At 39.2% G+C, this 25,551-nt stretch overlaps 1 protein-coding gene and 1 pseudogene across 1 annotated transcript; one reads left to right on the top strand and one right to left on the bottom strand.

The window, feature by feature from the left end:
* Window positions 1-16,466, bottom strand: part of LOC141567629 (serine/threonine-protein kinase MARK2 pseudogene) — a 50,230-nt pseudogene extending 33,764 nt beyond the window's left edge.
* Window positions 16,467-16,552: 86 nt separating this feature from the next.
* On the top strand, window positions 16,553-23,551 carry LSM8 (LSM8 homolog, U6 small nuclear RNA associated). Its single transcript, XM_019719960.2, has 4 exons — window positions 16,553-16,717; window positions 17,860-17,900; window positions 20,613-20,740; window positions 23,285-23,551. The coding sequence occupies exons 1-4, from the start codon at window positions 16,687-16,689 to the stop codon at window positions 23,373-23,375; spliced, it is 291 nt and encodes a 96-aa protein (XP_019575519.1). The 5' UTR covers window positions 16,553-16,686; the 3' UTR covers window positions 23,376-23,551.
* The last annotated feature ends 2,000 nt before the right edge of the window (window positions 23,552-25,551 follow it).

The following is a 25,551-nucleotide window of genomic DNA, read 5'->3' as shown; positions in this document are numbered from 1 at the left end:
GTGCCCTGCTTTTCTCCTACTTAGCTGTATAGACCCCCAAATTCTCTACACCCCCTCGAGTTACTCATTTCCCAGTGTTTCCTCGTTATGTGCCATGCACAAGCTGATATACTTGTTTTTCTCTATTCTATCTTTTGTGAGGCAGTTGCCTTCAGCTGAGAAATCTGAGACAAGAAAATCATAAGTGGTTTAGCTACAGCCTTTATTACAACGGCACAGCCTGAAGAAAACAGTCAAGTTCTAGAGTGGGAATGACAGTTGTGGGGACAGGGGAAGGGTGAGTGTGGGGACAGAGCCAGGAGTGCAGTTTCCAGGCTCTGGGACTCACATGGAAAGGTGCTGGTTCAGGTAGTAAATGGCCATCAACTGTGATTGGATGGCCATCAGCTGTGGCTTGTTGGCCGTCAGCTATAACCAGTGAGCCACTGGCCACTAATATAACTTCTGTGGCTATGTTAGCAGAAAATGGGGGCTAGCAAGAAGATGGTGGCTGAGCTAGCAAGAGCGGATTGCAGTTAGCACAGCGGATTGCAGCTAGCAAGTGAGGTGGGTAGGCAGACAGAAGTGGACAGCGGGTTGCAGATAGTGTGACTCCTACTTTCTGTGTCTCCAACCCAGCTGCCAGCGAGACTATAGTGGTATGACTCCCCTATCTATGGCTCTGTGGGTATTCCTTTTTGATCTCACCATATCCTGTGTTCTTATGAGGGGAGCAGGACCAGAGACCCTGCATGCCACCCTGCATGACAGTGAGTGAACAAAAGGGGGGAAAAAGAGTAAATACCATGCTTCTTGAGTTGGTGTTAAAATTGTGGATCAATCAACCTAGATAAGATGGAATTTTGAAAAGTTTATGAAAGTTATCCTGGGGCTGCCCAGATAATTGATTGCTTATTAAACATATCTACTTTTTCTTAAAAATCGTAACAACAAAATGAATTCGAACTAAAACAGCAGCCCATAACAACCCTGAAGTTTATAAAAAATGGATTTCTGAGAGAAGAGCTAAACTTTTCCAAAGCGTAAAGCAAACGATCACTCCCAGTATTCTCTGTGACTTGATTCTTAACAATCAGATGCCACTGGGGATGACCACAGAGAAGAGAAAGATGAACACCGCTTTATGTGTAGACTAATGGTGTGCTTGTATTATTATCTCAAGTTGGGAGTGGCCTGAACACACAGCAGGCTCTTATTGCCTGAAGAGAGTTACAAGGCCAACTTCTTAAATGTGAAAACAGTTACTTCTGGAGGATGTCCCAGAACTTTTAACTAGTTTATAAACAACAAGCCAATCCAGTAAGTTGTCTCAGTCAGTTGTCAGTTATCTTGGGGCACACTGAACAAAGGGAACATCTTAGAGGATGTGTGCAGAAGCAGCTCTCCTCAAAGTCAGGTTCTATGGGTGCTAAAAGGAGGGTTTTTAAAGTTTTGTTTTTGTGGTTTATCTGAAGCAAACATCTTGTTATACCTGCTTTATATTGTTTTCAAGTTAATCGTTGCCATGCTACACAGAGCAGAACTGTTGGATTCCATTTTATGTTCACCTGTGTGCTAAAAGAGATCCAAAATTATATTTTGGGGAAAACTTTAGCCCTCTGCAAGTATTTTTCTAACTCATTTCAAGTGGAGTGGATATGACGAAAGCCAGCATATAGGCACATATCACATTTGGATACATGTCTACTTTTGGCCCCACTCTTGTTACTCTTTCTTCTTTTATTTCAGTTGTAATATATCCTACCTGGTCACATATTATGTATCATTCATTGTAAGTACCTGTAAATCAATTTCGAAGAAGGTAAGATATAAATTGTGAAAGAAATTAAATATATTTTAAATACATTACTTCAAATGCATTTGTATTTCTTCAAATATAAATTCAACTATTACTGTAAATGTACACATATACTGTTCAAAAAAAAGAACAACAAACCCACAATGGAGTCATTTATGTTAAGCCCCCAAAACAAACTGAGACTTAACTTACAATTTCAGCTCTCCCAGAAATGGAATCCTAAACCAGTCAGTCAGGAATTGCCTGATCAGCTAGTTAGGTAATTTATAGTCCCCCTCCAACCCAATCACGATTTGAGGTAATAACATAAGCACATCATTAGTCCATACAACAATGTTCATCTTTCTGTTCTTACAGGACTATGTCCACTCATCTGTAACGATCACCTTTCCAAAGGGGACAGCATGTCTTTCCAATACGGCTTAATCTGTCTTGAAAAAGGAAAGTTGCATGCACGTTTAAATGCACTGTTCCTAAATCTGAAGACATCCAACTTCTTTGTAGGCATGGCCAAGACAGAATGAGGAATCCTTTCTAGGTGGTCTCCCAACTGACAAAGGACTAAACCTCCCCGCTCTTTCATACCCTGAAGCACATCAGCCACTTCCCTGAAATAGAAAGAATAGAACTTATAGTCACAAGTTCAATCATTTCCACAAATCCAAACTTTGGACTATGTTCTTTAATCGAGACATGAAAGGATTTTTCTCATTATCAAACAAAATACCTCTCTAAGTTTGTTCCCACACAACAGAAGAGTCAGAGAGAAGATCCTGGTCAAGCTGGTTTATGTGAGTGATGATCCTAAAACACAGAAATGATGGACAAGGGAAAGTGAGTTGAGAAAGTGGAAAAAGCCAACGTCAGGCTCATTCATGACCCAAGTTCTCACTGGCCAAAGCAGCTCAGCTCCCTGGAACGTGCTGAGCAGCACACAGCTTCCCAGGACCAATTCCTCAATGTATAAGTTTTAATGGTGCTCTCCTGCCCATTTTGAAACCTCGAGATACATGTGTCTCTACTCACAATACTGTGGTACTGCTGACATTTGGGGCCAGGTGATTTTTATCCTGTGGAGGTCTGTCCTGTGACTACTAGGCTGCTTGGCAGCATCCCTGACCTCCAGCCACTAGATGCCAGTAGCACCTTCTCCCCAAATGTCACAACCAACAACGTCTGCAGACATTGCCACATGTGCTGTGGAAGGCAAACTTGTCCCTGGTGGAAACCACTATTAGACTATTAGACGTAAGGATTCAATTTTACTTTTTTAAATCTTACTCTAAATTTTATATTGCCATTTTGTAACAATTCAAGTTATCTTTTTGTTGTAGAATTTTTGTTTTGTTTTAGAATGTTTCTTGTTTTGTTTTAGAATGTTTCTTGTTTTGTTTTGTTTTCTTAGAAGAGAACCTGTTCTCAGATGTAAGTTCTAAGAACTCCTTGCCTTAACATCATCACAGGTTAAATTAATAGTTGCTACATTCCCATTATACTTTGAAATAAAAAATCTGTAATATTATTTCACATTCTATTACAGTGCTTAAAAATACAGATATATTTGTATTTGTATTTTTTTATTTCTATCTATATATATTTGTATCTATATATTTCTGGCTACAAGACTGTCATCTCTTTGGTGATGGAGATAATGTCATATTCATTTTTGCATCTATAGCATTTACAACAATCCTAATACCTATGCATGTGCTTTTATACTGTATTATTAAGGATTCGAGTGTTGGCTCTTTCAGTTGCCTATGCCTACAGGCTGCCTATTTATTATGTCTTGTGACCTTTACTCAAATCACAGCCCTGCCATCTACTGGCCAATTATGAATTGGTAATAAAGTGTATTTGCTTTAGCAGGAAGGCATAACCAAATGTCTCTAAAGTATGCTGAATAGTTCTGTCACTTATCTGTTTTGTTGAGATCACTAACATGCTTTGAAGCCAAATGCAGCAGATGTACAAACTCACAGATATTTCTCATTCTTCCTAATATTAGCTCCTGATACATCACTGATTTGCAAGATGAATATTTATTTCTAATACAGAAAACTTACCAGTGGCATGACCCCATTTCTGTACTCCAGATACTTAAACTGTCTGAAGAAATTCAAGAGATGATTGATCATAGAACAATTCGGCACGGCATAAATGGAGAAATTGAGGTTTTGCTGTTTAGCACCTTGTCTAAGGTAATGGAGCTAATTGTGGGAGATAATTCTAGAACTCTCAGCTGCTGAGAAAATAACTGTTAGTCCCGAGGCCACACCGTAGGCTGATGCCTGGGACTAACACACCACCAACAGTATTACAAGGTGAGCCTCTCAGGCCCAATCCCACCACACCTCACACCCCTACGTACCTCACTCATCTGCAATCCCAGCCTAAGTCATTCTTTTCTCACAAACTCTTAACCCACAAGCTCTGTTTATGCTACTTCCTTCCCTTCAGAAACAAACCCTTCCAGTGTCACTTGTGACCCCAATCTGTAACCAGCCGTTCCCCTTTCTCCAAACATTCCCCTCACTGTCTTGCCCTAAGGAAACCTACGTGGGCCCTGAGCAAACATCGAATGTCAGCATCAGGAGTTGAGCAGGTGCCTTCCTTACTCTGCATGGTTACTTCCAAATTATCTCAACCCTTCCCTCCTGCAAAACCACTGTCCTTTTAATGCTGATGTCATCTGGATAGACCACCATTTCCTACACCTCTCACACCCCTCTGCCAACCTCCTAGTCACATCTCTTCACTCACTAGCACTGTTCCTGGCAAGGAGGCTTCCGTTTCACCCAGTTTCCTTCATCCTTAGTGATTTCAATACCTAAGTGGTGAGCCATCGAAAAGCCCCAACTTCTCAGTTTCTTGATTTCCACACTCCATCGACATTTTCCTTTTTCCACTTCCGTCACCCATTTTATGGTCACACCCTGGACTTTTATGTCTCTTAAAACATACAAACCTTTTCAAAAATTTCAAATAGAAAAATCTTTCCTACTGCAGCTTCCTATGCATTCAGTTCATTGATGCGGGTAATTCTATCCGACCACACAGATCTTCAACATGAGGGCATCTGATCCTTTCATCCCACCACTTTATCATCCATCAGTCCCCTCCTGTCTTCACTTCCCACCTTGTTCAGCAGATTCCATTATCATCAACATAGGGCCCCTTTATAAATACTTTCAACTCCCAGTGCCCGCTGTCCCTCAATTGAATTCATCTTATAAAACCCCAATCCATGCATAATGTAACCTTGCTTCAGACCTACTCCTTGTTTACACCGAAACAGGAAAGTGTTAGTAATCACAGAAATCACATGATCAGGCAACTAATTTCACTTTTCAGTTTGTAATTTCAGGTCACAGTTTAAATCTTGATATGGTCCAGAAATCTTGTGACATTTCTCTAATAAGTGACCATGTCCTCTCATCTTTTTTCCTTAAGGGAATATCTGCAAAGTATCTGGTATGTTAAATGGTATAAAAATAACATTAAGAGCTTGGTTTGAGTCACACATAACATGAACAGTAGAGTTGAAAGAGCTGAGAAAAGGTGAGCCATGAGACCTGGGATTTTCCGGGTGTGCCGTTCACCCAGATAGATCCCCACAAAGTGAACGCGTATCTTGATGCAATCACCAGGCCCAGGATCCGTCCCGCAGCCTTTCAGACACAGAAACTTAATCTCATCAATGTGAACACAACTGACAAAGCTCACCAGAGACTGCTATGTAAGCCTTTTACTTATTTACAATAAGGAGTGTAATGGCCAAGCAGTCTGGAAATGTCATCCTGGGAAACAAGGAAGCAGAGTAAGGAGTTACACTACTGGAGTGTGTCATGACAACTGGCTTCCATGTGACAATAGCATATCCTTGTCAAGTGGCTTTTTGAATCGGCCTAACAAGATTCTCTCTTCAGGTAAAGTCATGCTCTTGCAAATTTCCTTTTTTCATACCTTTATTTCCTAGCGTTCTTCTAAAGTACAAATCCATTCCTTACCAATGTTAATACCCCTCTGCCTATGAGCACATACATCTCGTTAAGGTGATGCTGCTTTTCTCTGCACTGAATACATTACACTTACTGCTGTTTAACTTTCGGAGCTCTCTGGGGACACCTAGGATCACCTCCATATAGAAGCTAACATTTCATTCCTACGTGCAAAGCCATTAGCACACGCTGAAGGGCAGAGTCAACATTCCCCAAACGTCGGTCATACCTGTACGACTTTCATGATTTTTACTATTATCTGAGGACAACTATAATGCCATTGTTTATTTGTCTTCAGATAACCTCACTTCTTTGCCTAAATTTATTTTTAAAGGATGCTTTCTTACTACCATTAATTAGTAACCCAATCTATACTTGACAGAAGTAAAAATAACCAATAAGGTAAAAATGAAAATATTCTTTAACAATTCATTTCACTACTGCACATATATCATTACTTATTACCACAGCTGCTAAAATAGAACATATTGTTTTCTATCTGCTATGAGGTCTAATATAGCCCATGCAATCCTGGCCTGTTACTGAAGACTACACAAGTATTACCTTGTTGTAACATCAGCACTGCTCTGACTCATCAAACCTTGATGTGGTGTGATTGCTAGTTCAATCTTTAAAAGAAACAACAACAAAAAGACCATAGAAAATATGAGTTGTTTATATGGAATGTTCCCGAGGATATTATCTTTAAAATGAGACCAATTCTCTGGAAATAATCTAGCGGTCTTTCATGAATTCTCTGAGTTCTGACTGTGTACTTAATGGGCCATCATTTAAACCATTTATTGCTGCGTAGGTGGCGAGTTTTAAAACATTTTCTGAGGCATAAACAGCTATAGCTCTTTTGGACCTGTAACAAAATGTTTATTTTGCACAGCTCATTCTATTCAATATGTATAGAACCCTAAGATATAAAATGTTTGAAAGTAATTATTAAGGAAAAGAGGAGAATAAGGGATGATGAGGTTTGTTGGCAAAGGTACAAAGAGTACATTTTCAGCGGCTATTGGAAAATGTATAAGGGATTGATCAGGTACAGACAAAACAGTAAGAAAAGCCTCAGAAAAGCTCCTCTGTCCTTTGAGTTACCAGTGTCCTGGGGTAATGCTTTGTCCAGAAAGTCTGTGAGCATAAGTCCGTAGGAAACAATAAATATTATATCGTGAACCATGAGATTTTTAGGATGTCCACTAAGAAGATAGCAATTGTAAAGGCCGTGTATCTTTAAATCTTTATTTCCAAACGTAGCTTCATGGTTATGTAAAACACCTCAAGCAAATTCAAGATGAAAACTATTATATATAGAATATGATTTGACTCACTATAACTGCATCTGTGACCTACTTAGGTATCTTAATATTGAAACTTTGTTGCATTCATTTTAAATACATCTTAGGGAAGAGTGGGTATTTGTTGTCTCCTTCCTTAGCATCCATTTCCCCTTTTTTCCATCCCAAAGGGGAAATTTCCCCTTTTTCCAAGCCAAAGGGCCTCATTTTCTACAGGAAAACTCACCATCCCCAGTCCAAAGCAGCCATGTGGTTTGAAAGGCTAGATCTCATCCCCAGGTCAAGTTCAGCAGAGCCTGTTACACCTGACCAGTCATTAGTTCAGGGAGGGACATGGATCCCACTTTGACCAATGAAATGCCAGAGATTTACGAAGGACTCCTAAGCATGAAGCTTCCTTTTTCTTCTGTGGGAGCTTTAGGGACTTGAGCTGACGATGTGAGAGGAATGTGAAGTCCATTGACGGCTCTATGAGAGGACCTAGCACGAGAACAAGTCCAGCACGAGGAGGATGACAGAGCTATAAGAATCAAAATGGAGTTGGTGTCCTGATGTCACCATGAATCTATGAGTCAGGACTCCCCAACAGCCTAAAATCAGAAGTCTGTGGGCAACTCAGTTCCATGAATCTAGTACGTATTCTGCATTTTTTTCTTTCTTAATCCACTTTGGTTCAGGTTTTCCATTATTTGCAACCAGAAGCCTCCCAGCCAATATAGGGAGATGTTCTGGGACATAGGAAAAGTATTGTGTTCAGGAGGCCTGGGTTCTGGATTAGCTCTTCTACTGAGTGTGAGTGTGATCTGAAGCCAGTTCTTAACCAAATCCTTCACTCATTTTATCCACGAGTAAAACGAGAGCATTAGTTCCAGAGGTTTTCTGAAACAGTCCAGACAGGCTAGCTGTCCACCAGTTCCACCCCTCTTCCCAGGCATACAGGTTGACTACATATACTAGTCTCCCATACTGTTTGGCTGGGGAATTGTAACTCAATTCTCGACAGTGGGACATAGAACAAAGTGATGAAAACAACATCACGGTGTAGCTTCTTAAAATGCCTCAGAGATTCCGAAGTCCTCTCTGCTTTCTGCAGTGACTATGAGGGCAAATGTTAAGGACGACAGAGTCCTAGGTCCCTGCCTCTTTAATAGGAGGGTACCACCCAGGGATGCTTCTCAACCCACATCAGACTCTGGGGAATAAAAAATAAATTCTGTTTAACGACAAAGATTTGGGAGTTGTTTTTTTATAGCACTTAAGCTATACAGTAAGATTGTTTTCATTTCACAAACTAAGTGTACATTAGGATAGAGGTAGTAAAACATGCATAATTTCAGTTTAAATTATCAGTCACGTAATTCTGAATTGAGGCCGTTCTATCAATGCAAACAAATTTCTTTTAACGTTTGTCTTTTTTTCAGGATAACTTTTAATGGAAGAAGAGAAACATGTTGGAAAGCTTTCAGGTTTTATAGTTTGTGACAATTACCGTGTTTCCCTGAAAATAAGACCTAGCCAGACCATCAGCTCTAATGTGTCTTTTGGAGCAAATATTAATATAAGACCCGGGTATAATATAATAAAATAAAATATAATATATAATACCAGGTCTGATATAAGACTGGGAATAATATCATACCGGGTCTTACATTAATTTTTGCTCCAAAAGACACAATAGAGCTGATAGTCTGGCTAGGTCTTATTTTCGGGGAAACACAGTAGGTTGAAAACGAGAGAAAGGAGATTTTGAATCCGGGAGACTAGGCTGACGGACGATCACGGTGAGGTGGCACAGTCCTGGGGATGGGCTTGAACCTGCCCCTCAGCAAGTGAGAAGCCACAGCACAGTCTTGAGGGGCGGGTGACAGGAGGTAGGGGAGGCTAAGCAGTGAAATGACTGGGGTATCATGAGTCTTTTCTAGATCAAAGTTAGGCAACCCATCCCACTGACTCAGACAAGAGGAGACATTCAATTAGTAACTGATTCCTAAACCAATTGGAAATGCTGGGTTAGTCTTCTAAGTTCGATTTATTTTGTCTCTTACAACCAGTCCCAGACATCTGCCTATCCCTCTACCTCTTGGATACAAGGAATAACCAGCTAGGGCTAACATTGGATCCTTCCTATTTCCTTGTTTCCATCTAAGACCTGGCCCCATTGAAACTTGAGCTAATTGACAACTTCATTCCTGTGTCTGCCAACCCAAACTCATAGGGAGAGTAACCTCACCTCCCTCTACTTATTTTAGAAGTGATGTCGTTACAGTGTAAACTCAGGAGCTGCTTTGGATAAGTGATGGTCATCACTGCGTCTGGCACTCTGCTCCACCAACGAACGTTGTAAAACTGATAATAAGGTTCTCTATCGAGTAGTGTTTTCCTGATACCCAGTTACCTTGCAACCTACAGCAGCAAGGGATACTAACCACAATGGGACCAAAAACGCTTAGCTATAAAGAGATCCTGTTCCCAGCAGTAACTATGTGGTAACAAACACCCTGCATACTTCTCTTTCTGCTTTCTTATGGTGGTTTTATATAGATGTCTATATATGAAGATGTAAGTATGTACATATTCTCCACAAGAATGGTAAACTTAAGAAAACTGTCTTACTCATTTGATACTCTTTATCAAATGACTTTCTATTTTTTCGGCATTTTCATATTTTCATTAAAGATTTTTGAATGAGCAGGTAGAACAAATGAAATCCCACTGCAACATTTATATTTACAGAAAGGTTTTCTGTGTAAGCACGTATGAGTGTGTGTGTGTGTGTGTGTGTGTGTGTATGTGTGCATTTCTTTAAAGGAGTTTACAGGGGAAGACAAATTTAAGATAAAGTTGTGTCAACTGCTAGAATTCAGGTCAGACTGGGAATTTCGGATTTGTTTACTGTCATCTATTTGTAGGAGTTCATTTAAATGAAGTGGAAAGAGACTATGAAGAGGATCTTTTTCTTTACCTATTTCCATGGTCTTGTGTCTAAACTCTGGGTACAGGGGGCGAATTACAGACGGAAGTAAGAAAGAGTTGTTTTCACAAGGATTCTCTGAGCCTTGGGTCTACAGGCAGCCGTTCCCCAGAACCCAGTAACAAGCTCTGATACACAGACAAGGACCCAACCTCATCACTTACGATGTGAATACAGTATAGCGTTAGCTCAGGAAAGATATTGGAAATAGACTATCATTTTGGCAACCGTGACAGCTTGAAGCTCTGGAACTTTTAGGAGATGGCGCTCTGCTCCCTTTTTCTTACTCCTGCCCATATAACTAAAGAATTGCCCTGATTACAAGAGAATGTTTTTGGAGCTGTACACCTTGCTGACACGAAGTGGAAAGATGCTTTTTAAATCTTTTACCAAACTGGAATTATCTTCTGACACGTCTACCATTTTCCACTTTAAATGTCCCCCAAAACTTAAATTACTAGAAACTTCAATCACTCCCTGGCATGGACACTTCCTGCACACCACCCAGCCCCCCTTAGATCGCCTACGCTTCCTGTGCTTCAGCTCCTGAAGCCAGGACCTGCTGCTCCTCTCCAGGACACTGCCACCTGTAGGGGGCTCGGGCTTTGGTCTCACACAGCAGCTGGAACTGTGCCTCCTCCACCGACAGCGTTCCCTAAGCATTGGCAAAACGGGGTTACCAAAGCCCAGGTACCGTGCCTCAGCTGAGGACACAACTGCAGACACAAGGCACATACCAGCACCGCCCTGCAGGGGTGGCCTGGGTAAAACCCAGCCTGCAGATGCCGCCATGCTTGGTTTCCTCCCCTCCCGCTTCCCTCACTCCTTACTGACTTCTCCTCCATAATAAATCGCTGACATAAATCCTGGCTTTAAGGTGTGATTCTGGAGCCTACGTCCTACAACACTCTTCTAAACAAAAGGTCTATAAAGAAACACCAGGAGTCGAGGGGGAATATGGTCGAGGGGGACAGTCTCACACAAGGTAAGTGATAGCCATTACCATCCCAGCATGGTTTGAGGAAGAAAGACAGGAGAAGCATTTTGCTGAGTGTTTGACTATCACTAGTACTGGAAATGTCAACATGAGTGACTTACTCTGTGAACGTTGCGACCTTGCAGGTTGACCACCCCACACCCAGTTCCTCCAGGAAAGACACATGGGTAGCTCAAACCTTCATCACCACTGCAATCACCAAGCTTGGAGTGTGGCCAGGCTTCTGAACGCCACGACTAGACAGATCACTGTGGTGTCAGGAAGTGGAGCTCAGATTTGCCCTGTTTACCCAAAGAGCCCAATATGTTTAGGGGACACAGGTTATTGGTGGCACCTACCTATGGCCAGACCACAGGCTGGTCAGTTTTTGGGGACGGGTCAGAATGGCAACCCAGACTCACCTAATGGTGCTTTTCCTCTGGCTTGCTTCTGAACCAGTAACAGGCAGGGCAAAGGATATACATGAGATTACGATACAGACTAGTGGCTTCATTTCTTGCTACATCATTGAGCCCAACTGAAGTTTTAGTGCAGCAACCTGGCTACAGTCTTTCATAAACAGGTATTTTTTGAGTAAACAACCCTTTTTAAATCAATTTTGGTGGTAGCGGTGATTGCCTACCCAGGGATATTTAGAGGCCCGCACAGATCTGTGGAGGGGGGGCAGAGTCCCTTATCATCCTTTGCATCATGTAAAAGATCCGTTGATATCCGATGACAAGGAGGGGCTACAGGTACCTTCAAACCAAGGAACATACAGGTCCCTCCGAAAGGAAGAAGTATTCATGATCTCCATCTTAGGCAAGAATTCAAGTACAAGCAGTTTATTTAGGGAGAACCAGGAAGGGAATGGAGAAGTGTTCCAAGGAAAGGAAGGAGGCAATGAGAGGTGCACTGTTAAATCAGCTACTGTGTTGAATGACTGAGATATCCCACCTGAATTATCCTACCTGGCTGAAGAAGGTATCTATAAAATCCACTTTGGCAGTCACTGAAGACTGCTCCCTACGGGTGCTAATTCCCCAGTATTTCCAGCCTGACACAGAGGTAGGCTGGGTTCTAGAAAAACCCCTTAAAGAAATGCATGTATCAACAACTGACAGTCACTAAAGCACACTGAAATAGTTTTGAAAGAACTGGGAAATATTTATTATACATGTACTTACTTAGAAATTGAGCTAGAAGGGACACACAACTGGCCCAGGTAAAGAGTGACCGGACTTCACATTTGAAGCAGACCCAGAAAGGATGTCCACGGAAGTTCAGGGCTCCTGGGGGATGAGCTTTCCAACAGTTCTCACGGAATGCAGGGTAATACACTGACTTACATTGAAAAATAAAGTCAGCTGATAAGTTTGCTAATGGGGATGGGTTTTGCCATAAATGTGTTAAATTTGCAGCTTTAGGGTTGTAATGAAAATATATTTAAGGCACACAAAAAAATACTATCTGACAGAAATTACACATTTGTTATCATTAATAAACGTATGATATAGAAATGTAGAATTTTAAAGTACGCTTGTTTAAAGAGTTAGTTAAAACATTTTTTGTTTTAAAAAATGTATAAACTAAATGAGCAAAAAAGTGTTTTAAGATCCCTGTAGCTCACTGCTAACACTCCACTTCCAGAACATTTCTAAGTCAAAATTCTTAGTTGCCAGCTTGAAATCAGAAGCCAACTTGAGCTGATTGAAGCAGAAAAGGAATTTGTAAAAGGACACTGAGCAGCTCCCATAATTGGAGCCAGGCTGGAGAACAAGATTCAGAAGTTACAGCCATGTAGTGAGTCCCATACACACAGCAAAGCTGAGTCCCTGAGGACACCACTGCCAAACAATACAGACTGAAGCTTGCAGGTGCCAATACTGCTGGCAATCCCACGTGCCCTGGGTGCCACCAGCAGCATGAAAGACATGGCTCCTTTATGGACTTGCTCTTGCTGCGACTGTTCTGACCAACAGAGTGTGTTGTCTGTAGGACCCAATTCAGTTTGGGGTAGACATAAGCAGATCTTAGGCCTCTCTAGCTGCAAGAAAGACCACGAAAAAGAGTACCTGATACACAGACCTCTACCTCCCACCAAAACTCATAAAGTAGGGACTTCTCAAGAAATAAAAAGAGAGTTCTGATGCTGAACAATTGAAAACGATGACTAACATCCTGGATGAACAGTTGTCTTTAATTTAATTACAGCTTTTTGTTTCCAAAAAACTGTCTGCTGAGTATTTCTTTTAATCCACTGCATTCTTATGACACGTTTGTGGTTTTCAATTCACTTTCTGTTGCATGTTAAAATGCAGATCACTATTTTATATCATCGTTATTTTTGTGCATGAAAAATCCCACTGCATGAGTTATTGTCACATGGAATAATGACTTGGAAAACCTTCCTGTAGTTCTAGGCTGAAATTTCAATAGGAAGGGAGAGACGGAGGAAACAAGACATTCTTCTTCAGTCTAATCATAGTTGTTTTGTGTTGTTGTTATCCACGGTGCAAATTGTTAAGTTCAGAAAAATGCAACCGAATTCTATCTCAAAGCTGGTAAAAATGGGCACTATTGTAATACCTGAGGCTGAGATGATGAATTATCTCACTTTCTGGGTGGGAAAGTGAGTTGTGCAAAATTTGTAGAGGACAATTTGGTAACACGAATATAAAAGCTTTAGAAATCTCATTTGTTGACATTAGAGAACAGAAGTCTGCAGACTTTCTGTAAAGAGCCAGACAGTAACTATTTAAGGGCTTTGTGGGCCATATGATCTGACACCACTATTCACCTCTGCCATTGACACCCAATAGCAGCCATAAATGACACATAAATTAATAGGTGTGGCTGTGTTCCATTAAAACTTATTTACAAAAAAAGTTGAACTGAGGGCTAGTTTGCCAACCCCTGCTACAGAAGTTTAATAACACAGATGCCTAATATTGAAGAAAAGGGGAATAAATGCACCAGGGTAGATAAATGTTGAATCTGCCTCTTTGAAACTGCCAAAACAGGAATCTGAAGGAAGACTCCTAAGTACCCACATCTGAATAACCTCAAATGTTTACATCATGGTCTTGATTTCTTCACTCTATTGGACATTTCCCTTGGACAACAATGTTAAAATCGCAGTGTAATGAGTAGAGCTTGACTGTATATGTTCAGACTGGCTCTGTCACTGACTAACAAATGACTTTGGGCAAGATAAAACCCAGAGAAGACCTCAGGAGAACCATGGAACATGTTCACAGGAGGGATGGAGGCTTAGCATACAGCGAAGACTCTTGATCAAGAAGACTGCGGGTTTCAGTAAAAGTTAAACACGCACCACTCTTCGCTCTGACAGTGGGGCCATCACCTTATAAGCACAGTATAATGAATAAGAAACACACATGAAGTAAACAGTGACTTGGGTTGAAGAAACCCACATTTTCCTCAATTCCACAGTGGACGGAATTCTAGAGAGAAGTTCAGAATATAGGACTTTGTGCCACAGAGAAAGATGTCACGAGCCATAGTACTTAAGTTGTCTGTTGTCAAATAGGCTACAAATCTCCTAGATACAGCACCGTTGTTTTCCCCAAAGACTTTCTTTGGTCAAAATCCAGGAAACTAATAAATTAAGAGGTTGTATATCTCTAGCAGTTTTCATTGTTAAGCCACTAAGTTTGTATTGCCATCGTAACAAACTTAGTGGCTTAACAACGAAACTTTATTATCTTACAGTTCTACGGGTCAGAAGTCTGACAGGGGTCTGCCCCTAGGCTAAAATCAAGGTGCTGGCAGAATATGTTCCTTTCTGGGGGCCCTAAGGGAGAACCCACTTCCTGCTCACTTGGCTTATTGACAGCATTCAGTTATTTGCCTTTGTGGGACCAAGGTTCCTGTTTTCTTGCTGGCTGTTCACTAAAGGCTGTTGCCAGCTAAAGACAACCATTCCTTGGCTCGTGGTCCCCTTCCACCAACTTCAAAGCCGTCTCCCGCCTCCCTCTTCCACTTTTAAGGACCAAACTTCTAAACATCGTCTATCTGTTATTTATCTGGCATATTAATTTAATAGAAACTACACAAGGTCATAAACTTACAATGTAATGTATTTATTATGAAATTATTCCATAAGCTACTATATGATGCTAATAAACATTTTCAAACATAAGCATACTTTAAGAGATGAAAAATTACATATATTTTTAAAATGTGGCAGTTTTTTTTTAAACTCCTTACTAATGATACCTCATTTATCACTAATTAATATTTGGCTTTCTTTTCAGTTCAATGTCTAACATTTGGAAATCACACAATATCTTCATTATTTTCATTTATGGAAGATACTTACACTTTTCCCCCAGAAAATACTGGGTTAGTCACCACCTATTTCCTGATTATGTGTGGTTTCAAACAGGTCAGAGTAAGTTTCAGTATGTAAAATATTAACCATTTGGAAGTGATCTGTATGTTGTGGGAATGCTGTAATGAAAACAGCTTCACTTTTCAGAAGAAAACTGCTGACATTGCAAGAGATATTTCAAACCCACAATTCGTCAGTTAAGAAATCATAAACCTAACTGAAATCAGAGATTTTTGTAAAAAAGGAAATAGCTCCCGCTGGTATTTTGTATATAGATCCTTTTTTAACTTTTGAAGTTAGGGGACCACTGTAAAATGAGTTACATTTTCTAGTAACACTTGTAAATACCCAAAATGGTAGCTAACGCAGCATCTAAGCACCTAAGGAAACAGGCCCAGGTGAGTTGATGTTACAAGGACACCCACACAATTCACAAGCTGAGCCAGGACTAGACCCCGCCTGGTGCTTATCTAGAAGACTCTTCCTTAATCAATCCTGTCCAGGGCTGTGCAGCAGACCTTTGATTTACTAATTTAACCCTGAGGGCAGGAACACCTAGTGGCCTGACAAAAGGAAAGCCGTTTTTTCAGGGAGGCTCGCACACCTCCTCCTGCTTGGATTCAGTTTTTAAATAAGTGAAAACAACGCCTCCACGTTGGTGCATTTTTGGAGGCCAATGCAGAATATGCTAACATGCTTCTTACTGGTGTGTTCTCCAGAGATGTATACCATATGGTCACAATATGCGCAACTTCGTCCTAGGCCATTCAGCTTCTAAAAGACTAATGTCGGCTCCAAGACTAGGGATCCCACTTCCCCGCACCTACATTTCCTACGGGAACAGCACTCATCTCTACTTCACGTGATGAAGGCACCTTATTGCGCGTTCCCTGCTTCTCCTCAACGTTTTCCCTTAGTAACTTCTCCCCATCGCCTTGCACTCTGCTAGGAAACTCGCTCTCTCATTTTCTCCCTCCTACCCCGCCTTCAGTAAGGTTCTTCCTTTCTTCTGCATCCCGCTGGCCTTTGCCTCTCTCGGCTTCCGAGATCACCCGCCGGAAATCAGCGGAAACGCACTGCGCACGCGCACTAAACTCGTCACCGCTTGGCCTCACGGGTACGGTCGGTCAGTTGGTTACTTTCGGTAGGACTCGCGGAGGCTGGGGTGCGGTAAATCTCGCGATACTTGCTGCAGCCAGTTGGCGCGAGCTGCTGTGGGTTTTATCTCCGCTAGTCGGTAACCTGCAGTGTTGCCTGCAGTGGCGGTGCTCGCGCCATGACGTCGGCTCTGGAGAATTATATCAACCGTATCCTTTGGTGGCCGCCGCTGGCGCCAGCCGGAGCGTGGCGAGGCCCGCGTCCGCCCTGGCGAGGCCGGCGCTCCAGAGGCCCGGGTCGGGATCGGCGGGCGGCTGGGACTCGCGGCCACTGCCTGGCCCTGGTGCGGGGGTTAAGGATCCGGACCGAGTGGTCCCGCGCCCGGGGCTGGAACCCGCCGCGGCTCCTACGGGCCCGAGGCGCCTTTTAATTTTAACCTTTAAAAAATGTGATTATTCTGAACTTTCCCCCGTCTCTGTAGAAACCCGCTATTGATTCATCATTACTACTTCCCTAGGGCCTGTGCGGTCAAGTTTGGGAATAAAATGAACAGTCCTAGCGGCGACGATGGTCTTGTAAATCTATGTACGTGTTTTATTCTTAGGCTTTGCTCGTTGTTCGAGGATAGCAAAAAGTAAGGATGGTCAGGTTGAAATTCTGTCCCTTTACCCTTTTAGTTTTAACTTCTTTGTTGATAGAATGAAAATAATGCTTGCTGTTGCAATGGATCGTCACAAGGGGCAAATAAATAAGCCTCTGTGAAGTCTTAAAAGTCCTCATGTGCTACATTTTAAAGTCTCGGGACAGAAACACTGCATTGTGCTCACATACAAATTTGGGACAAAAGTGAAACACTACGACTTTTAAAGATGCAAAGCATAGTGCTACCTGACGACACTGGTTATAGCTTCTTTCTTTTGAATTCCAGACGCCAAGCCCTGGAAGACAGTGTCTTAACACCCTTGAAATCATGCAACATTAATTCAGCACTAATCCGTTTTCGTGTTAGAGATAAAGAAACAGGCCTAAGAAAGTGGGGAATGTCTTACTCAAAGTTAGAGCTGCAATATTCCTAAGTAAAAAAGTACCAGATATCCCAGCTATTTTGAGACAGGCTGCATTGACCACACAGAAAAGAATTTTCCTTTTCTGTTTTCTTCTTTTTTGTGTGATTATCACAAGGAATTGAAGACAGAAACTAAGTTTTTATATTGTGAATGTACTGGCTGTGTTGAATAGTTGTATCTTAATTCTGTCACCTTTTCTCTAGTAATTCAAACCACTTCCTTACCAGGTTCTAAGTTTTCAGTTTGCATTCCCTGAGAAATGTTTTCCTTGAATCAGTTGTCAGGAACTGTTGCTGTTATTACTTCTGACGGGAGAATGATTGTGGTAAGTATTTGGCATATTCATTATCTGCTTTCTCAGAGGCTTATCGGTTGTAAATTTTTATGCAAAACCTCTAATCTCTGATGCCTAGGCACCACGTATAACTGCATTACAGTTTTCGGATTCAACTCGTTATTTCTTTGATAAGTAGCTGCCGATCCCTATTTTCTTTTATTATTAAATGTTGAGTGAAAGTTACATACAAGGCTTCTAGGAGCTGGGCTGAGTAAGAGTAATAGATGCTGCCCTCAGAGAGTGGCTAGTCTAGTCTGCAGATACCTGCCTGTATTTTATATTTATCTTCCTCTTCCATTTTTTAATTTCCTTCCCCATTTAGTGCTCTGATATTCACTACATGAATCATAATTCTTTTGAAATTTTGTATATGCCTCTTAGAAACTTTTTTGGTGATTTAGATACTACATATATAGAATAATGAACAATTAAGGCTTGTATGGTATGAATATTCTTTGACTATCTTAGGTTGTATGACCTCTGTCTTTTGTAGGACAAATTATGTTGATTGACCCTAAATTTATGTCATCTCATTTGTTCTTCCATCACAGTATCCCCGTTAATTCCAGAAAAATCTTGGATTCTCTTCTTGACCTGTTCCTTGATCTGAGGAATTTATCCCATGATTTTTGGCTGCTTAATTATGTCTTCATTCATAATTCATATGGCTATTTGCTTTCAAAAAAGTCTTAAGGTTGCTAAGCTTTCTCTATTTTCTAACTGTATCGAATTCATATAATTTAATCTTTCATTTTCCCATTCTTCACTTCTGTTTTTGTTTGTTTTCTGTTTAATCCTTGTGATCTTTCTCAGGGGTCATTAAGTGACTATTACCAGTCAAAGTGTTAGACTTTGCCATTGATCAAGTTATATTATGTATCAGGCATGACATGTATTATGTCACTTAATCTTCCATACAACTCTGAGGAAGATTTTACCCGTGTTCTAGGTTAGGAATCAAGCTCAGGAAAAGTGAATCGGTTTCCCGAAGTCCCATGTGGCAGAACCAAACTGGGACTTAAATTGAATTTGACTCCAAAGCTAAGGCTTGGAGTTGCCTTGCTTCCTTTTTAAGAGAACAATCATGTTTTCTTTTAAGCATCTCACATTATATTTTGTGCAATAATGACAGTTTGAAATATATTAATCTTATATTAACACTTTGAGAAAGACTTGCTATTAACAAATATTTGCAAATAGTTGATTTTGTGAAAACCTCACGTTTAAGTTTTTCTGTTTTTGTTAGCAGGAAAAATAATAAATTGGAAAATTATTTTGATGTTACAGAAGGAAAGCTATTTTAAAAGCATTTTGAGTCAGTAGCTCTGTATTTCTTTGATATGTGGTTCACTTGATAGAATAATTATTTGTAAAATGAAGCCAAGAGCCTATGTATGGGTGTGATAACTGTTTGCTAACTAGTTTAGTGTAGTAAATACTCCATATTTTGTTTCTCTTCCAAATTCTAGGTTATCATTTTCTCTTTATTTCATTCTGATTTTACATATCTTGATTTTCAAAACATGAAAGAGTTTAATAGTGAGCTTGAGGGACTTAACCAAGCAAGACCAGTATAAGTTGATGTTTCTTCAGAAACTTGAATAGCATTTGAGTTACTGTGTTGTGCTAAGCCCATGTCTTCCTTTATTCAAAATCGGGATTCTTCCATCAAACTTTATCTAAATTTTTACTTCAAGTTCTGGTTCTAATTATTAGTCATGTTTGTATCTACCTTATTGCATTATTGGGTGGATTAAATAAGTAAATACATGTGAGGCCCATGGAACACTTTCTGGCAAACAGAAAGTACTCCTTAAGTGTTAGCTGTTAATACCAGTTGAAGTTGCATGTACAGAGGATGCCAAAAAAATGTATACACATTTTAAGAAAGGAAAAAAACTGTATTAAAATTGTAATGCTCAATATGTATGGATAAAAAAAGATGAATACAAGCCATGTTTATACATTTTTTTGGGACATTAGAATCTCTGAAAAATAGGAACTATATTTGCTTGTTCATAGAAGTTAGTATATTATAGTACTTGAGTGGTCTGGCTTTGAACATGTCTTTCGTAGGTCAGACCCTAGCTCTGCTACTTTCTACCTAGGAAACCTTAAGAGATGACTTAACCTCTCTATGCCTCAATTTTTCTTCTCTGAAGTGGGAATGATTACATCTACCTCAAAGGGTAGAGGTTAGTTGAGATAATGCATATGGTGTGTGTAGCACAGGGCCGAGTCCTAGTATGTATTATGAAGTGACACTGTCATTGCTATAGCTGGTATGTAGGGAAGTTCCGTGTGTGTGTGTGTGTGTGTGTGTGTGTGTGTGTGTAGTTTCTCCTTAAATTCCCTTGTTTTAGTTTGTATCTTTAGAATGTTAGCTCTTGGACTGGACTACATGGGCTTTTATGCTACTTTTTTGGAATACACTGGTACATAGGTGTCCTTTGTAACTCTCAACAACTCTGCACTAGTCAGATGTGTGATGTCATTTTTTACCCCTGAAAAACCAAGAGATGAGTTTTGTGCCCATGAATACTGTTAGTTCTAAAGAGGTATTCTGTTTTACAGTGGACTTATATTTAAAATAGGTACTTCTGTTGGAGTACCCAGCAACTAAAATTGTTGTGTGGTTGCATTTACACATTCACGTAAACCCGAATATTTGTCTTTTTCTCTTGATTTTTTTCCCCACAGGGAACACTGAAAGGTTTTGACCAGACCATTAATTTGATTTTGGATGAAAGCCATGAACGCGTGTTCAGCTCTTCACAGGGAGTAGAACAAGTGGTACTAGGGTTATACATCGTAAGAGGTGACAATGTGTAAGTAAAATACGTCTTTTTTAAGTGCTGTAGGTGTACTGCCTTGCTATATGGAGAAGAGGTTTGCATCTACTGAGATTTGCCCATATTTCTAATAGTGAAGTGGCCTGGGTAAGGTCCAGAAAGAGCCCTGCCTTACACGAAATACTTCATTAGAGAAGCTTTTTAGAATGTTCTTCCAAAATACCCTCAGTTTCAGAGGACTGTAAATATACTCTGGCGTTTGAAGATTACTTTGAAATCTCTTGTATGAACAATTTTAAACAATTCATGTTCTATAATATAGCTGAATTTATAAATAAGTACTTATCCATTACTTGTTTTTTCTTTTAATTTTTTAAATATAATTGGCACACTTAACGTGTTCCATGTTTATGCGGTGGCCTCAGTTAACTTGTGGCACACTGATACGGCAGTTTGAGAAATATTGTATATTTTAGTGGTAGCAATTTAAGAAATGTCTACAACAGTGTAGAGTGAAGCTTATTAATAGAGCTTTTTGGGGTACATGCTATATCTGCATTATCGGCTCTGGTAGGTACGAACTGTGTATAGCTACTGAGTACTTGGAAAGTGGCTGGAGTGACTGAAGAACCGAATTTTAAATTTTATTAATCGTAACTAATTTTAATAGTCACATGTGACTAGTAGCTACTGTATTCGAGAGTGCAGTTAAAGCAGCTAGAAGATTGTTGAATCAATTTTCTAGTGAGTACTGCATAGAATTAAAACATGGCTGGAAGGCAGCAAAAGACACATTAACATCTCATATTTTGGGACACAGATAGGATATAGAAGATATCTATAAGAATGCTATTCATTTGAATTGTTTATCTTAAGAAATCATCTTTAGATGGATAAATTATTTCATCTTTAATCAAAATGAGGGGTTTATAAAAATATTCTCTGGAGATGACTTTTAGGTGTGAAGTTATAAAGTGAGCTGTAAAGAACCAGAGGAAGGCAGAGCAGGTAGGGCCCAGGTCCCCTGACCAAAGCAACACTAATTGTTTATATTGGGGCTCTGCATAATAACTGATGTTAAGAAGATTACTCCTACTTTAATTTAAACAAGAACAAAAAAACACAATGTATTTTTTAACTGCAATTTTTAAAAATTTAAAACTTTGCTATAGACTCAGTAGTTTGCTGAAGCCAGCTTACGAAAACAGATGGTTATATATTCAAGAATTTTGCAAGCTGGTTGATTGATGTCTTGTTGGTAGCTTGAAATCGGTCATAGTGGGAGAATTTGCACTATGGATGTTAGTAAACACTGCAAACCAGCCCCCTATTTTTCTTTGGAGAGCTTATTTTAAAACATTTACTGGAGCATTTTCTCCATCCGTTGAGATTTTGCTTCCCAGCAATTGTCAGTTTGACTCAAATAAACTCTTACAAGCTTTTAAAAAACAAAACATTTATCAGCACTTCACTATCTTCCTTAAGGATTTCAAATGATGCTAAATTTTAAGGGTGCCATTAAGATCTTCAGTTTGTTTATATTGAGAAAATTTATTATGTTCCCCCAGAGTTTGATACTTTCCATAATTAGAGAACTGAAGGCTTTATACAGTTTAAAGCAAAATTGGGGAAATTCAGTATTAAGAGTATTCATGTATAGAATTTCCTGTTAAAACCAGACAAATTTAGACAACCAAATATTTGTGGAATGTTTCATTCATGTCCCGTGGTCTGGATGTAACAGTGACCTTGGTCACTTAGTATGGTATTAATGAAATTAATTAATGAAATTAGGTTTGTTTTAAATCAAGGAAAATTTTACTGGCTTTAACTCTAGCCAATCACATGAAAAAACCATTTGTTAGATACTTCAGTACCAATTGCTGTTATTATCTTTGTATATAAAAAACTACATTTGGTCTTGAATTTAAATTGAGTAAACTGAGAAATTATGAAAAGGAATTAGAAATTACATACCATTGATGGATTTAGTTCATTGAAGTTACTTAAATAACACAATTTTATTTGCTTATTTAGTAGTGATTTTGTGATTTTCCTCTTGTCTCTCACAACTACCCTAATTCAGTCCCTGGAGTTGAAATCATAGGGTTGGAAGTTTTGGGTTTTTTTTTTCCCATATCTATCCCATTAGTGTCTTTTTCCTTTACCGACTCATGATCCAATCACACTATATGAAATCTGTCCTTTTTTCTAAACTTTTATTTATTTATTTTCCAGGACCCATCAGCTCCAAGTCAAGTAGTTGTTTCAATCTAGTTGTGGAGGGCACAGTTCACAGTGGCCCATGTAGGGATTGAACCAGCAACCTTCTTGTTAAGAGCACCACACTCTAACCAACTGCGCTAACCGGCCACCTCTGAAATCTGTCCTTTAATATTGGTTCCTGTAATAATGTTTCCTTCAAATTATTTTGTCTTGAGTTTTGTGACTTAAATGTGCAATTCACTACTTCCTGAAGAGTTTGTTTTCACCTTAAGTAGTTCTGTTGACTTTATCTTCAGTTTTGTTAGAAATTAGATTGTTTTAACTCATTTTTTTTCTTTTCCCTAATAATTGCAGTGCAGTCATTGGGGAAATTGATGAAGAAACAGATTCTGCACTTGATTTGGGGAACATTCGAGCAGAACCTCTAAACTCAGTAGCACACTGAGGAAGAATTACATACATTGAACACCTGTAAATCTTTGTACAGAAACTGATTATTCTGAGGATTATGTGTGGATTTTTATGAATGTGTAATTGTGCAATTTTGACTCTATGGATTCATTGTAATATGTAAATTAAAACATTTTTACATTTTCTTGAATAAACATTGTTTTGCCTACATAGGTTTGGTACCTTTGTTTTATTTTTCTATTAAATAGTGTAAAAATCTAATTATTTTGAGAAGTTTTAGAAAACAATTTCTGATATTTTTGGAATATTTATGGAAAGCTACTCAAAAAGAAATTTGTGTACTATATAAATCAAGCAGGATCCATGTGTTTTTTCCCTGATTTTAAGAGCGTCACAGGAAGGTAAGTCTTGTCTTCTACAGTTCTTTGAGCCATGCCCGTTTCCCACACTGCCCTGGGGGTTGCTCCCTACACCTTACAAGTGTGAGTAAAAATGTGGTTGAGGAAAGTAAAAATACTAACAAAGTTACATATTATTTGAAAAAATCGATTGCATATAATCTTAAAAGCCATCCTTCCTCTCAATTTTAAGAATTGTGGAATTCCTAGCATTAAAGATTTTTGTTGTTTATAAATGTGAGTAAACCTTAAGTTTGTATTGAGGTAGTGCTTGCTATTTTCAGCAACTTTCTATATGACACTGATTACATACTCCTAATTTCAAAAGAAGTAAACATGGTTTCTCAGAGCATTTCAGGCCTATTCGGTTGATTAGCTGGATGAATCAATTAAGTAGATTAGTTCCCTCATCCACAAATAGGCAGTTTTCTAAAACTCCTTTGTACCATTTGTTGATGATATGTTTTAAGAATCCATACAAACAATATATGTAATGTGTAGATACCCAGGCTAGTCCACAAAAAATCTCATCAACTCGTGTAGGCCAAAGTGTGTACCTTTGTGATGAGAAGAAAAGGGAAAAAAAATATTTACAGACTTGTAATTAAAACAAAATTTAAATAGTTTTTTCTTTCTTTTTAATAAGTGTTTAGGTGTTGGCAAGCTTTTTTGATATAGATGCAGATAGTATATATTTTAAGCTCTAAGGACCATGTGGTCTCTGCCACAGCTACTCAACTCTTGTAGCATGAAAACAACCATAGATTATACGTAAATGAATGATCATGGCTGTGTTCCAATGAAACATTTACAATAACAGGTGGCAGGCTGGACTTGGCCTGCAGGCCATAGCTTGCTGACCCTTGGCTTAATACATGCTCAAGAATAGACGATGGCTAATCCAGAATGGATTCTTTCAGAACTTAGAGGTCAATTTCATTTGTATTTTTTAATTTTTAAAATAATTAAACATGGTAGATTTTGGTTCACAAATAAAACATTTTCCGAAAGAAAATTCACTCACAGAAACAAGAATTGTTCAGGAGAGAACTGTTCAGATAGTTTTCTTCAAAGGTCATGTAGCACCATCACCCAGAATAATTTGGTCAATGTTCTGATGTTCAGGGCTATCCCTGGGAGTATTAGCAGAAGTTTAGCTAGTATTGGCTATTCATAAACATTTGGCTTTTGTACTATAAGGTTTTGTAATCAGTTTAGTAATAAAATGAACATGCAAACAGGCAAGTTAATTTGGGACTATTATTTTAATAATGGTATTTTAAATTGGTAAACTAATTCCAAAACAAATAATGAATAAAGACCACCCAATTCCTAAGTGAAATGTATTCTAACAGTACAAATGAAGTCCAGAGGCAGATGTTTTCCCAACATACTCGACGTATCAACACAAATTACATATAAACCAGTAAACAAAGCAGTCCCCCTCCCTCACAGGAATGCCTTTCTTATATCATGTGTCCTTTTGAAATCTAAAATGCCTTATAAAGATGTATTTTCCTGATTGATGTCAGAAAAATCATTCCCAATATAATTGGTTGTCTTTATTAATGGTCAGAGAAATGAATGAAAATATACCAAATGGTATATGCGGTTCTTTATCCCTGGGTGCGCACGGTGTGTTTTTATGCTCGTAACTCAGTTGGATTTCTTTTTGCAAGAGACTAAGGGAACCACAAGTATGAGTGGTAACATGATTAATATGTAGTCTCAATTTTATATTCTTTAATGAGACTTTTATTCTGGAATCTGTTTATTATTTATAAAGAGGCTCAAATCAGTTTTAATCTAATT

The sequence above is a fragment of the Rhinolophus sinicus genome, linkage group LG11 (genome assembly GCF_036562045.2).
Source record: "Rhinolophus sinicus isolate RSC01 linkage group LG11, ASM3656204v1, whole genome shotgun sequence".
In the NCBI taxonomy this organism is placed as follows: domain Eukaryota; kingdom Metazoa; phylum Chordata; class Mammalia; order Chiroptera; family Rhinolophidae; genus Rhinolophus; species Rhinolophus sinicus.
This window is presented reverse-complemented; position numbering and strand designations above follow the sequence as displayed.